Source organism: Muntiacus reevesi, chromosome 1 (genome assembly GCF_963930625.1).
Source record: "Muntiacus reevesi chromosome 1, mMunRee1.1, whole genome shotgun sequence".
In the NCBI taxonomy this organism is placed as follows: Eukaryota; Metazoa; Chordata; class Mammalia; order Artiodactyla; family Cervidae; genus Muntiacus; species Muntiacus reevesi.
In genome coordinates, this window is record NC_089249.1 from 270,852,318 (window position 1) to 270,867,278 (window position 14,961).

The 14,961-nt window shown below is 37.9% G+C and overlaps 1 protein-coding gene across 1 annotated transcript in view; it reads left to right on the forward strand.

Annotated features, from left to right (window-relative positions):
• The window catches only part of ARSK (arylsulfatase family member K), a 59,393-nt gene that overhangs the window by 7,558 nt on the left and 36,874 nt on the right, over nucleotides 1-14,961 (forward strand). The window contains exons 2-3 of the mRNA XM_065936820.1: nucleotides 809-938; nucleotides 5,554-5,713. Of these exons, the coding sequence (XP_065792892.1) occupies nucleotides 809-938; nucleotides 5,554-5,713 (290 nt within the window). The remainder of the gene's footprint in view (nucleotides 1-808; nucleotides 939-5,553; nucleotides 5,714-14,961) is intronic.

Genomic DNA, 14,961 nt, shown 5'->3' on the forward strand with positions numbered 1-14,961 from the left:
AGCTTCATGAGGCCAGGAACTCTGTTTTTATTCACTGTTGTACCTCCAGATCTTTCGTAGTGCCTGGCACATACCAATACTCAACAGACGTTGGTTCAGTCAGTCCATCCAACTTTCCTTTAATTTCCTTCATTTATTTTCTGTATTCAAATGGATCCAAGTGTCACACAACATGAATTTGCACTATTATGAGCCAGAGAATGATAACACTTTCTCTACTTGTTTTCATCATTTGAACGTTCTTAGCATCATATTGGGAGAAGGTAGTGGCACTCCACTCCAGTACTCTTGCCTGGGAAATCCCATGGATAGAGGAGTCTGGTAGGCTGCAGTCCATGGGGTCGCGAAGAGTTGGACATGACTGAGCGACTTCACTTTTCACTTTTCACTTTGATGCATTGGAGCAGGAAATGGTAACCCACTCCAGTGTTCTTGCCTGGAGAATCCCAGGGACGGGGGAGCCTGGTGGGCTGCCGTCTATGGGGTCGCACAGAGTCAGACACGACTGAAGCGACTTAGCAGCAGCAGCAGGATCATACTGAAGTTTTTTGCTCCTTGTGAATTTTTTGTAATATTTATTTATTTGGCTATACCGGCTCTTAGTTGCAGCAGGCAAACTCTTAGTTGTGGCATGTGGGATCTAGTTCCCAGAGCAGGGATCAAACCTGGGCCCTCTGCAGTCTTAGCCTCTGGACCACCAGGGAAGTCCCAACTACTTGTGAATTTTATGGTTAAAATTAAAGGAAACTATTTTCTTCTCTTGCGATGTAATCAATGCTTCATAAACAATTGAATTTCTCTATTCCAGGATGGAAGGCTAACATTTTATCCAGGAAGTCAGGTAGTGAAGCTTCCTTTTATCAACTTCATGAAAGCCCACGGCACTTCCTTTCTAAACGCCTACACGAACTCTCCCATCTGCTGCCCATCACGCGCAGGTACAGAAATGCTTAATATTACTGGAAATAGCCCCACCCTGAAAATGTTTTCACTCTTTAAAAGATTACACTCCAAAATAGGATAGTAAATCATATTTGGCATCTAATAAAAATTTTTTAATGTGTGTGAGGTGTGTTTGGGGGCTTCCCTGATGGCTCAGCAGTAAAGAATTGGTCTCCTAATGCAGAAAGTGTGAGTTTGATCCCTGGCTTGGGAAGATTCCCTGGAGAAGGAAATGGCAAGCCCTCCAGTATTCTTGCCTGGGAAATCACATGGACAGAGGAGCCTGGCAGGCTGCACTCCATGGGGTTGCAAAGAGTCAGGCATGAGTTAGTGACCAAACAACAACATGGGGTATTGGGCTTTTTTAAGAGTAGAAATTTTACCACCTAAAATAGTGTTTAGTTCAAGTGTTATTGTTTCATTTCCTTATGACTGGTGACTAAGAATCTCTTGACTCTCCAGGCAAATTCAGAAATGCTTATATTTCCTAGAAAAGTTCCGTTTAAATTTTTTAGTAAGAGATTAGTTGGAGAGGACTTTAAAGTAAACGAAGGAACTGAACTGAAGGAGTGTTAGTCATTCAGTCGTGTCCGACTCTTTGCGGCCCCATGGGCTGTAGCCCACCAGGCACCTCTGTCCATGGGATTCTCCAGAGAAGAATACTGGAGTGGGTTGCCGTTCCCTTTTCCAGGGGGTCTACCCAACCTGAGGATCGAAGCCAGGTCTCCTGTATTGCAGGAAGATTCTTTACCATCTGAGCTACAAAGTAGATAAAACTTCTCAGATATACCTGGATTTTTCTGTATTATTTCAGATTAGATATTTTTTCCTTCAGTCTCAATTCACTTCTATCCCAAATCTAACCGTTTACTTTTATTATAGTAATTTAAGAAGTAGGCAGTTTTAATAGCAAAATATTGGTGATATTAAGTCATGACTAACTGAAAAATAGAGGAAATTGATATTTTTATAAATTCTGTTCTCTGATAGAATTTTCTTTCTCTTCCACTTTATGACAATTTGCATTGGAACTCATAAATAGCACCCAATGATTTTCTTTTGTCTGTTGAGTGCCTGACATCATATTCTCTGTGATTTGAGTCACAAGTTCTTTTCTGTGACTACATGCTCAGCACTGTCAATTATATAATCACCGACGATTAAAAGAAACCTAAAGTGTGTTATAAATGACATTTCCATGATGAAGGACCAGGTACATTACAAACACTTTTGTTCGTTTTTTGCTCTTTATTGAGCAAGTGGAATGAGAGATGTGCTAGGGTGGGGTAAGGACTAGGTTCCAGCCCTCAATGAACTGTGTCAGGCGCATCCCTCAGTTTCCTAATCACAGAATGCTGTATGTGCTGTGTCCCTCGCAGGGCTGTTCCTAGCATCAGATGAGATGATGGATTTTAAAAGTGCTCAAGGAACTCTAAGGATTTCAAAAATGTTAGGTGTTGCTTTTCCTGGAGGAAGTACATTTTGAACAGTTTGAACAAAGAGAAGGAAATAATCGTAATAAGAACTCACATGTGTTGCATTCTTACTGTGTGCCTGGCCATATTCTAACTGTCTTGCGTGTCTTAATTTGTATAATTATCCACATTTTCACAAAGTGGAAATTGTTGTTATAACCATTTTGCAGATGAAAACTAAAATAATGGAAGGTTATATAACTTATCAAAGGTCCAGCAGTGTTAGGATTCAAAGTCAGGTGATATCCTATTCCACTTCTCATAAAGAAAGCATTTTGTTAAGTGAGAAAAGGATTCAACCCTACTACATGTGTACGCAGAAAAGAGAAAAGGCTTTTTTTTTTTTTTGCTTTACTGAGATATAATTGACATAAAATACTGTGTTAGTGCCGGGGTCCAGCCCCGGCAGGATCCAGGAGGCACCCTTGGGATGAACGGCGTCGGCAAGAGAGAGAAGACACGTGAGACCAGCCTTGATAAGGCCAAGTCTGCGAGGGAGAGAGAGAGAGAAAGAGAGAGAGTGACCAGACGGGGGGTGCAGCCGAGTCTGGCAGAGTCTGGCAATGCTTTATTTTTTACCGTAGCTTTTATACCCTAAGTTAGTACATTTCTAAGGGGAAGATAGTTTAACATTACATCAGCTTGTCCTTCACGAAACCAGGGTGTTTTCTGCATACTTCTTTGTTTATGAGGGTCTTCTACATTATCTTCTGGCCTTGGGGCCTATTAACAGGTGAATGTAAACCTATTTTCTGTTTCCATGGTGACCTTAACTGAAAGGTAGCAGTCTCATAGGGCAACAGTACGGAGTAGAACTATAACCTTGTTAACACAAAAATTAATCCTTCTGCAGAAGTTGTCAGTTGCATTTATCTAAGAAGCTTACCCCACACAGACTCTGTGACTTTGGTGAGGCAGCCTCTGCCTAGCACTCTTGGCTCACAATTAACAACCGTCTCATTGTTACCACACTAGGGCTAAGCTCTTACTTCTCTAGATCTTTAACTATATTAATGGTTTCTATAACACAACCTTTGCACATTAAAAGCAAAACACAGCAAGCAAATGTTAACCCAATAGCTACTTTTAGAATAATTTTTCTTGTGTTTTCTAATAGGGCTTCCTCACCCCCCGAAGGGCTCTATGTCTGTTAGGGCCTTTATATGATCAGGTTCTTTATGTTATTTTATGATTAGGGTATTATAAGCAATCATGCATATTAGTACCAAGGGCATAAATGCATTTGCCAAACAAACTAAAATACCAGCAAAGGAGTTTAAATTAAAACACTCTTTTCACCCTGAATAATCTCATAAAATACCACCACCCGGGAAACTTATTGATTAAAGTTCTAAATTGATTTTTATTTGGGAAGAGATCAGGGAAGGCCTTCTGCCTGTGTCACAGAAATTAGGGAGTAGTCTATTGAGGCAGGCATCAGAAAGACAGATATCATCTTTAAGGTGAGCAGCTTTTCGAAATCCCTGAAAACCTGATCTGCCTTGCCTGTCAGGCTTTCTCCTCGTGACCTTGTCATGGGTGGGATCTCGTGAGCTGGTCTTTTCGAAACCCCTGAAAACCTAATCTGCCTTGCCCATCAGGTTTTCTCCCTCATGACCCTGTCATGGGTAGGGTTTCGTGTGTTGGCTCCCGGCATGTTAGTTTAAGGTATATACCATATTCTAGAGAGAATAAGAACATTTTCATGAGTTGAATCAGTCAGATTAGGTTTATGTGCATCATACAACACTTCTAGCAATATACAGCCATAATGCTACCTCCAAAAAACCTGGCGACAATGAAGTAACTACCAAAGCTAAGCTCCGAACACTGGGGCCTTATTGACACTTGTGTCCCCAGGACCGAGGTCAATGGCTGGAACATAGCTACAGAGCAAATAATTGTAAAGAAAGAAGAAACTCAGCCCAACGGTAGTAGAAGAAAGAAAACAAACAAAGATCAAAGTGGAAGTAAATGAAGTAGAGGCTAAAAGCACAACAGAAAAGAGGAATAAAACTAAGTTTCTTTTTTAATAAAAGGGACAAATCCTTAGCTAGACTTTCCAAAAAAAAAAAAAGAGAGAACTGAGAAATTAAAGAGGAGACATTATGACCAATACCACAAAAAGGTATTTATAGCTATGACCTTCCCTCTTAGAAATGCTTTTTTCTGCATGCCATTTGTGTTGCTATGCTGTATTTCCATTTTCATTTGTCTTGAAATAAGTTTTTGATTTCTCTTTTCTTCTTTGGCCCATTGGTTGTTCCGGAGCATGTTGCTTAATCTCCACGTATTTGTGAATTTTTCAGTTTTCTGCTTCTAATTGATTCTAGTTTCATATCATTGTGGTCAGAAAAGATGCTTGATTGATTTCAGTCTTCTTAAATTTACTAAGACTTGCTGTATGACCTGACATACAATCTTCCTGGAGAATATTTCATTTGCACTTGAAAAGAATGTACTTTCTGTGTTTTGGGATGGAATGTTCTGAAAATGTTAAGTCCATCTGTTCTAACATGTAGTCTAGCGTTTCTTTTTTTATTTTCTGTCTGAAAGATTTACCTGCTGTTGAAAGCAGGGCTATTGAAATCCCCTAGTATTATTGTATTTGTGTCTGTTTCTCCCTTTAGTCCTGTTAATATTTGGGAAAAGATTTTTCGACTAAAAATCATAGCTGTAGAAAATAAGAGAGAAGACATAGTACACTTAACTTTTTTGTGGCAAGCCAGTAACAAGAAACAAGGAAAACCCTTGGGAATTTTGGGGAAATGAAATCTGTACTTCATTTGACCAACTTGGAAAGTTGACCAATAGATACATAGTGATTATTCTTATGACTGAAAGAAACTCAAGTAAGATAGGATTTATATTTAATTCCATCTATTTACCTTAAACAACCTGACCTGCAAACCTTAGAGAGTCACCTGTAAAGTGGAAATAGGAACTCATTTCAGTTTTCCCCTTAATAAAACGAGGTAACAATCAAAAATGTCAGGTAAAACACCTAATGCAGGTATATCTTATTGCAGAGCCTGAGCTCTAAACTAGTAATCTCTTTTCTCTCGGTATAATTGTCTCAGTCATTAAAACAAATTGTTAAGCTTTATTTACACTGATCCCATTTTTTTTCCACCAGCAATGTGGAGTGGGCTTTTCACTCACTTAACAGAATCTTGGAATAACTTTAAGGGCTTAGATCCAAATTATACAACATGGATGGATGTCATGGAGAAGCATGGCTACCAAACACAAAAATTTGGAAAACTGGACTATACTTCAGGACATCACTCCATCAGGTAAAAAATAAAAGTGATTCTCTTTGGCAGAGAATGGATATGTATACATATGACTGATTCCCTTTCCTGTCCACCTGAAACTACCTTTACATCACTGATCAGCTATATGTCAGTCTAAAATAAAAAGTTTAAAACTTTTAAAGTTTAAAAATGATTTTCATAGACAGCCCACTACTGTAATACATACATTTACCCTTTTTGACTTCTTTTATTTCTCTGCAAAGCTGAAAGTAAATCTCTTAATCCCTAGATTGTGTTAATTTTGCTAAATCTTTAGCTTTCTTTAACCTTCTTAAAATATTGAAATTACTTATATGCTAGTAATTTTGTTTTCCTTAAACATTAAAGGTCTATAAAATTGTGTAGTCCATGAGTTATTTTGATTTATATATACAATGGCTGCTTTATTTACTTTAAAATTTGTTTCATAGGCTATAATCTTCTTGTTACTTGCTTTTGTCAGTTCTCTCCAACTTTATTTTTTTTTTTTCATTTTACTCAGTCCTCAAAATTAGGCAACCAAACATAGGTGATAAGAGTAGAAATCTAGAATCAGATTGCCTACTTTTGAATCCTAGCTTCTCGGTTTACTGCTAACCTGCAGTATAATCTTAGGGCTATTACTTAAGCTAATTTCTTTAAGTAATTTTTTAAATAAAATTTAGATATTAATTAATATTATTTAAGTTTCTTTGTTGTGAATACTAAATGAAATAGTATGTGCTCATTTCATGGAGTTTTACAGTTTCTCTTTAAAATCCTTCTACTTTTTAGAGAGTAAGGTTAATCAAAGTCAGATACAACCATTCACATTATCCTATTTGAAACGGTTCTTTTGTTGTTGTCGCTTCCTGAGTCAGTCCAGCAATGAAAAAAACAATCTAAGATTGAATGCCATGTACTCCATATCACTGTCACTCTCTGTGTGAGATGGTTAAACCTTGATCTAAATTTTATTCCTCAGTGGGATAATAATTCGCAGAGTGCACAGAGCCTGTTTCTCCTTTGTACTACTTTATTCCCATCGCCACCATAGTGCCTGTACATTGTAGGTACACAGTTAAATGTTTTAATGGATAAGTGAATGGAATAAAGAGTTATAGCTTATCATTTGATAAACAATGATATTCTGTTTTGCTGCTGCTGCTAAGTCGCTTCAGTCGTGTCCGACTCTGTGCGACCCCATAGACGGCAGCCCACCAGGCTCCCCCGTCCCTGGGATTCTCCAGGCAAGAACACTGGAGTGGGTTGCCATTTCCTTCTCCAATGCAGGAAAGTGAAAAGTGAGAGTGAAGTCACTCAGTCGTGTCTGACTCTTCGCAACCCCATGGACTGTAGCCCACCAGGCTCCTCTGTCCATGGAATTTCCCAGGCAAGAGTACTGGAGTGGGTTGCCATATAAACAATGATATTCTATTTTACCTAGGGTTAAAATCAATAAAAGGAAAAGAGCCACTTAAACATTGATATTTGGGAAATCAAAGATGGTTTTCAGTGTAATAATTGCTTATAGCATATTTTCATTTACTCATCCTCTCACCAGAGCTTAGGAAACTTAAATAAACTGTCAAGAGTATTTGTATTACAGCTTATGTGCCCACATACAGCACTTCACTGACACATAGGTCAAGGCTGCTGTTGATGGCATGTCTGCATGAGTTACAGCACAGTCCCTTTCAGAGTTTTCTGTGCAAGTTTAAAGATGAGTTTCAGGTGGTATAAAAAGGTCTCTCACTATCAAACATCATAAATAGGTGCATTCAGTGTTTTTTGATAGACTGACTCTCAAAACTAGTTTTTGTAACATTGTGCTACCTTTACCACTGAAAGTAGCGATTTTTGAACTTGTTTGTATTTTCAACCAGGATTACAAGTCCCTTAAGTTTATTGCTCCAGTTCTCTGTCTTTTCTCAACATCATGTGATGCTTTCTTCTTGTACCAGTTTAGGGATATTAGTCCAGCTAAGTGTCCCTCCCAGTAAATACTATACTACATCAGACTGGGAACTTTAAAGGCTACATGCTTGTTTCTTCCAAACAACTATTAAAGTGTTGGTGGTACCATTCGTTAAGATGCCACTTATTAACTATGAGACCAGGGCTGGTTATTTATCTATTCAGGATGCCAGCTGAATGAGCGTACACTAGATGACTCTAAAAAATTCTTCCTTTCTGAAGTTCTATGACTTCACTGGAGTACAGTTACATGGTTTATAAAATCCTGATATTAATCTGCCCCCTCACATTATAGGTGTTGTGCTCATAATAAGTCTAATTCGGTTCAAATTTTCTGTTTCTTCTTAGCAATTGAAAGGAAACGTGTACTTAATTCTTAAGGTGTTTTGATCACTTTCTCTCTGGGGTAAAGCTTTTGTCATCACATCCCCAAAGTCTCAAAACAGTGGTCTCAATCAAGGGCAATTTTTGACACCCCCCCCCCCAAGACTTTTGACACTTTTGGTTGACAGCACAGGGGCAATGCTGCTGCCATCTAGATGGCAGAGGCCAGGGCGGCTGCCAAACAATCCACAATGCACTGGACAGCGCCCACTTCCCCAAACAAAAAGTTAACAAGCCTAAAACTTCAGTGGTGCAAAGGGAGAGGAACCATGATCACAAGCTAAATACTTTATACTCATCATCATGGCCTTAGGAATGTCACACTGCAAGGCATCACTAGCATTTTCAGTTCAGTTTAGCCGCTCAGTCATGTCCGACTTTCTGCCACCCCGTGGACGGCAGCATGCCGGGCCTCCCTGTCCATCACCAGCTCCCGGAGCTTGCTCAAACTCATGTCCATCGAGTCGGTGATGCCATCCAACCATCTCATCCTCTGTCATCCCCTTCTCTTCCTACCTTCTATCCTTCCCAGCGTCAGGGGCTTTTCCAATGAGTCAGCTCTTCGTATCAAGTGGCCAAAGTATTGGAGCTTCTGCTTCAGCATCAGTCCTTCCAAAGAATATTCAGGACTGATTTCCTTTTGGGTTGACTGGTTTGATCTGCTTGCAGTTCAAGGGACTCACAAGCGTCTTCACCACAGTTCAAAAGCATCAGTTCTTCGGCACTCAGCTTTCTTTATAGTCCAACTCTCACATCTGTACATGATTACTGGAAAAACCATAGCTTTGACTAGACAAACTTTTGTCACTAAAGTAATGTCTCTGCTTTTTAATATGCTGTCTAGGTTGATCATAGCTTTTCCTTCAAGAAGCAAGCATCTTTTAATTCCATGGCTGCAGTCACCAACTGGCATTTTGAATTTTATTTATTCTCCCATATTCTAAGGGATAAGATTCACTTAACACTAGTATTTCAATTTTTTTAGAATCAACAAAATCAAAGAAAATGTTAATTTGGAAGGGTATAGAATTAGAAGGTCTTGGGTAATTAATTTTTATAGACATTTTAAAAACTAGATTTCTAAGATCAGTACATTGAAGAAGATAAACATTAACATTCCTTCAAATACTAAGATGATCCTTACTAAAGTTAACAAGGGTAAAATCATGTATGGAACACCCATTCAGAAAATACCTATTTACCCACCTACAGAGTCCAGGATGCTATTTTTAAGTGATGGCAATATTGTAGTGATCAAAACACAAACACAAACACTCGAGCCTCATGGAACTTACACTCCAGTGGCAAATTTAAGCAAATCAGGAGCAAATTTAAGCAAACTGCTGTCTTATCTTTCCTAGCTAAAAGTTCGAAACCTAAAATCAGATGGTCTGGCACTTCATCTTACTCCTCTTGTTCTCATCTTACTGCGTAAATGTTCTCAATTCATGTATCTTAATGTGTTTCTGAAACCATGTCACAACAGGCCATACTTAATCCCATGAAACAAATGAAAAATTAGAAGCCTCCTTCCCAGATGAGAGAATTGCTATGGGAAACTCTTTAGCTCGAGCTTCTTGGCAAGTGGCCAAGGGCAGCAAACCATGGGCTGCTCTCACATCTCATCCCCTTGGCCTCCAGACCAGAAGTACAGGCTTTCTAACTAGGACCTAAGTGACCAGAGGGAAGCAGCAGAACTCAAACAGCAACCACAGAGTCCCTTTCAGTCCTGCAGCCTAATGAATAAGTCTGTGTTATCTCATCCATTTCTACTTTTATTTTAATTGTATAATCTAAGATCGTACATGGGGCTTCCCAGGTGGCTCAGTGGTAAAGAATCTGCCTGCCAATGTAGGAGACCTGGATTTGATCCCAGGTCAGGAAGATCTCCTGGAGAAGGAAATGGCAACCCACTCCCATATTCTTGCCTGAAAAATCCCATGGACAGAGGAGCCTGGTGGGCTACAGTCCATGGGGTCGCAAAGAGTCAGACATGACTTAGGAACTAAACAATAACAACAGGATCCTACATGCCTTAGATCAGATTTATCCATACTAAAGAGGAGTGTATTTTATTCTTTTCCTTATAATGGAAAAAGATATGCATTCCTTTGGTCATTTTAGAAGCTTTTTTAGAACCCCACAGCTTCATATCTTGTTGTTTTTAATGAAATTCAGTATCTAAAACACCTTGCGTTTATTCTGAGTACATTCCCAGAATGACTGCTGATAGTGAAAAAGTCTGCTATTGTTTTATTTTATTGCTCCAGAACCCTCGCTTCTGATGACTAGCAAATTCTGGCTGAAGCAGCTGCTGGGGCTATCTTCAGAATGCTGCCTACAATAACTCCTATGTCAATTTCTTGGGATACCAGTGATAGTTCTAAGTCTACAATTTCATTACAATTCTTGGATTTTTTCCCATTTAATTACTCAAGTTTAAGGTGCTATGTGTAGTTTCCCTCAATGAAGTGTATCTCCTCCTTTTGCCAGTGCTGATCATCCGTGGAATTTATTCCAATCTACTTTTTGAAGAACCTGAAATATCTAATAATGTGGAGATTTCACTTTTTAATTTAACATTAGCATTAGCCAGATGTGACCTGGCTAAAGTGACTTATGGTTTAAAACAGATTTTTTTTAAGTCTAAAAAAATTACAGTTTAGGACAAAATATGGTGAGTTCTGTTTAAAGGAAGAAGCAAACACATCCAGATTTTTTTCAAGGAGTGGGAGAAAAAGCTGTAAAGTACTACATTTTATCTATTCTAAGGTGCACAATTTTCCCCCCCCACAATTTAACATCTCTGAAGTTGCAGTGCATCTTACAATTGATGATTACAAAATTCTGTTATAGTCTTCTTGATAGTGTTTTCTCTTAATAGTATATATTTTTCGAAAGAGTACATTTCATATTAATAACCTTTTAGATTTGATAAACTTGCAGAAGTAGAACATCAATAGGCTTAGGTGGAGGACAGGAAGAAGACTTCTGAACAAATGCAGCCAAGTAGGAAACTGAAAACCTTTTGGAAGACACTGGGTAAACCAGAATTCCTCTAAGGAAACCATGAAAGGTAAAACTTTAACCTGTGAGAAGGACGAACTACAAGCTGAGGCACTGGCAGAAAACAACCTGCCTGTTTCATCAGAGAAGTTGAATATGAGAATCTCCATAAAATTTGTGTTCTGTTAAAAAAAAAAAAAAAAAAAACTTGGAGTAGTTCTGTTCTATTCTTTCCATCCTTGAACATATTTCTTGCCCTCTGATCAAGTCCCATGATTTTAGATCCATTTTTTGGAGTTCATGCAATTACTTTCACAGTTTCACTTGTTTTCTAAGCAGTCTTTCCATCCTGCCAGTTGGCTCTTTCACTGACTACACCCTATTGCAGTTAGCTGTGAAGCATCTGGCTCTTTTTCTTGTATGATGCCAGAATGCAGAATCTCAAAATGAAGGTATTAAAAAAAAAGTAGAAAGAAAAAACAAGATACTTACTCTATAAGGAATATATTAAAAATTGAACCCATCCTACAGCTTCTAAAGAATATTAAAATGTCTGGAAGTACATAGGTAAATCAGCACTCTTAACATTAAAAATAAAGTAACAACCACAGTATCTACCGTATTCTTTTGACTCAAGCAAGACAAGAATGTGTTTTTAAAAAATTACGTGAAAAAATATTGCTCAAGGAGATGAGGAATTAAAAGTTGTTATCTGTCAACACAGGAAGAACAAAACTCATTAATGGCAGACAAAAGAACTAAAAAAATGGAGATCTAATTTAGTCTAAGGGCAAATATTATAAACCAGAATAATAGCTTCTTTTCATCATGATAATCCTTAGTTATTAAAGTAGTTAGGAAGCAAAACACAGTACTAACCCAAATGATTAACTGTGTGAGGGAGTTTGTGTGTTAAAGAACCTAAGCTGCAGGAAAATTTAGCTTTCTAAAAATGATTGGCCACACATGACCTCCATAGAACTAATTTTATAATCAGTGGCAAAGGATATTTTTTATTTCTGTCATATGCTTTTATAAAACATTTTGAAGAAATGTGTTTATTTTCAAAAATTACTTATTATTTTCATTATTTCATTAAAAGCACCCAAATCTTAAGTGTCAAATACTTAATACATGTTTACAAAATTATTGAGTATTTAATTCATTAAATAAACTGAGGTAGATATATACACAGTAAAATATTAGAAAGCAATTAGGTATTCTCTAATACCTAATGGCATTTGACACAAAGGTATTCCAAAAACATATAACTTAATTTAAAAATTATGAAACGGTATGTTGCATGTCCTTTTTTGAAATATATATTGAACATACACACGCTATATAAAACTGGGAAGGGACATGCCAAAATACTACAGTGGTTGTCCCTCTGTAGTAGAATTAGTGATTTTTATTTGCTTTTTGTTAATCAGTTTTTTTTTCTAAATTTCCTAATGAATTTTTTAAAAAAATTATTGCAGAAAGAGATCTGGGAGAAGGAAGATTGTGGGAATTATCCTACCATGACTTTATAAAGAGATCTGGTTTGGAAAGTTGGAAGCTCTATGGCTGATTCATGTCAATGTATGACAAAACCCACTGAAATGTTGTGAAGTAAAAAAAAATAATAAAAAAATAAAATTTTAAATTAAAAAAAAAAAGAATTAGAAGATGCATTTAGACTTTTAGAACTGACCTGAAAATAAACCAAAAAGTGACTATTTCAAGGACAATTTTTTGTAATCAAATGTTGGAGATATTTGAATTTTGAGAGAATAACAACAGATATTATTTATCTTTGTAAAATTTGCAAAGTAATAAAGAGTTGTGGGAAATAAAAGCCAAAGTGAGAACGCTGAATATTGAGAAATTTAATATTTAGCATATGAAATATCCATGTCTGAATTATTGAAAATTAAAATTTCTTTACTTGCAGAAAAAAAAAACCTTCAAGCAGCAATTCCTGAAATGTTTTTCAGTCTGAGATCACTTGTAGCTTTTTTCTATAAGAACTCTCAGAATTCTCATTGTTATATGCAGTCCTTTTTTTTTTGCATACAAAAGCTCCAATTAGAATCTCTTCTTTTCAAGCTCTGAAAGTATGCCTTTCAGAGGACAGTATGTCCAGTCCTTCCCCTGACATCTCTTACAGACTCTTAAAAGTACCTTTTGCACTACAGAAAATGTCAATCCTATTTTGTAATAGTTTTGTAAAGTTATTTATAGGTATCAAGCTTTATAAGAAGTGGAGGATTACAACAGCAAAACTGTCTCAGAATATCTACACAAAGTTGCTGGATCCTCCAAAGTTTAGCAACTATTTCTGTATTGATCTTGACTGTTGTTTCTATAAATTGATTTTTTAAGTAGTTTTGGAAACACACACACACACACACACACACACACACACACACACACACACACATATGTAGATGCAAAGATAAAAATACTGATCCACTTTAAAGTATAAAACTATGAACTTTGGGACTTCCCTGGTGGGCCAGTGGCTGATGCTCTGCACTCCTAATGTAGGGGCCCAGGTTCCATCCCTGGTCAGGGAACTAGATCTCACATGCCACAACTAAGACCTAGAAGAGCCAAATAAACAAATTAATTTAAAAAAACTACTTTATTGAATGAGTGATAGTTTTGTGCTGACACTTTAACCCAAATGACAAGATGTCTAAGGTAGTATTCATGTTAGAAACTGCCCACTAAGATCCTAGGTTACCCTCTACTGAGTCCTGAGCAAGAAATGAAAAAACCACAAAGAATCCTTAGGTCACTCATAGAATCAACAAGGCTGGAGACCTAGACTCAGAAAACAGGAATCAGATGAGGCTCCAGGTCTGAGAGCGCCCCAAAGTCTCGCCCAGAAACAGGCCGGCCAGAACACTGCTGCTGTGGCCCTGCTGCCGTCACGCATCTCTAGCTGATCCTGTGTCTTTGTCACTCTCTGAAGGTTCAGAATCCCAGGACCCCAGTGTCAAATGTGCAGCCTAGGTCACTAGCCTACTCCCCCAGTGCCTGGGGTCAGAGCGCGAGGGCTTATCACCTACACTTCAGCTTGTGTAATGGACAATGGCATTTCCCGTTCCATTAGAACCCACATAATAGGAAATTCTGCCCGCACAAGGGCAGGTGGTTTGGAAAACATATCACAGCAACAACTTGGCTGTCTTAGTATACCATGTCCAGTAACTCACTGAGCTAACCTGCCAAGTTTTAGTTACCTAAGAGATTTTAAATAATTCCCACAGTGATGTCATTCATACCCCCATTACCATGAAAGTTACCCAGTTTAAATGAATTTCTTTGATCAGAGTGACCTAGAGAATAGTGATCTCAATCATGATTAAGCTCTTCCTACCTTCTAGGCACTGCGTTAGCTTTAAGATAAAGTATTTCCAAAAAAGGTCACTGTGTATCTTCATAGGCTTAGTAAATCACATATTCAGAAACATAGATTGAAGATTTGCAAACAGATAAAAAGATTAATTATGCAGTGAAAAGGAATTTGGATTATCAGCCTAAGAACAGGGACTGTAGTTACACTAAAACCTCAAGAGATGGAATGAATGAATGTGCTAGTCACTCAGTCGTGTCCAACTCTTTGTGAACCCATGGACAGTAGCCCACCAGGCTCCTCTGTCCGTGGAATTCTCCAGGAAAGGATACTGGAGTGGGTTGCCATTTCCTTCTCCAGGGAATCTTCCTGACCCAGGGATCTAACCCAGGCGTCCTGTATTGCAGGCGGATTCTTTACTGTCTGAGCTACCAGGGAAGCTTCAAAAGATGGAACTGAGAATAATTCTGATTCTAATACAGCTTTAAGGACCTCAGTAAGCAGGAGTCAGAACTTTATCCTGGTTCTCTGTCGTTAACTTATGACTTCTTTGTCT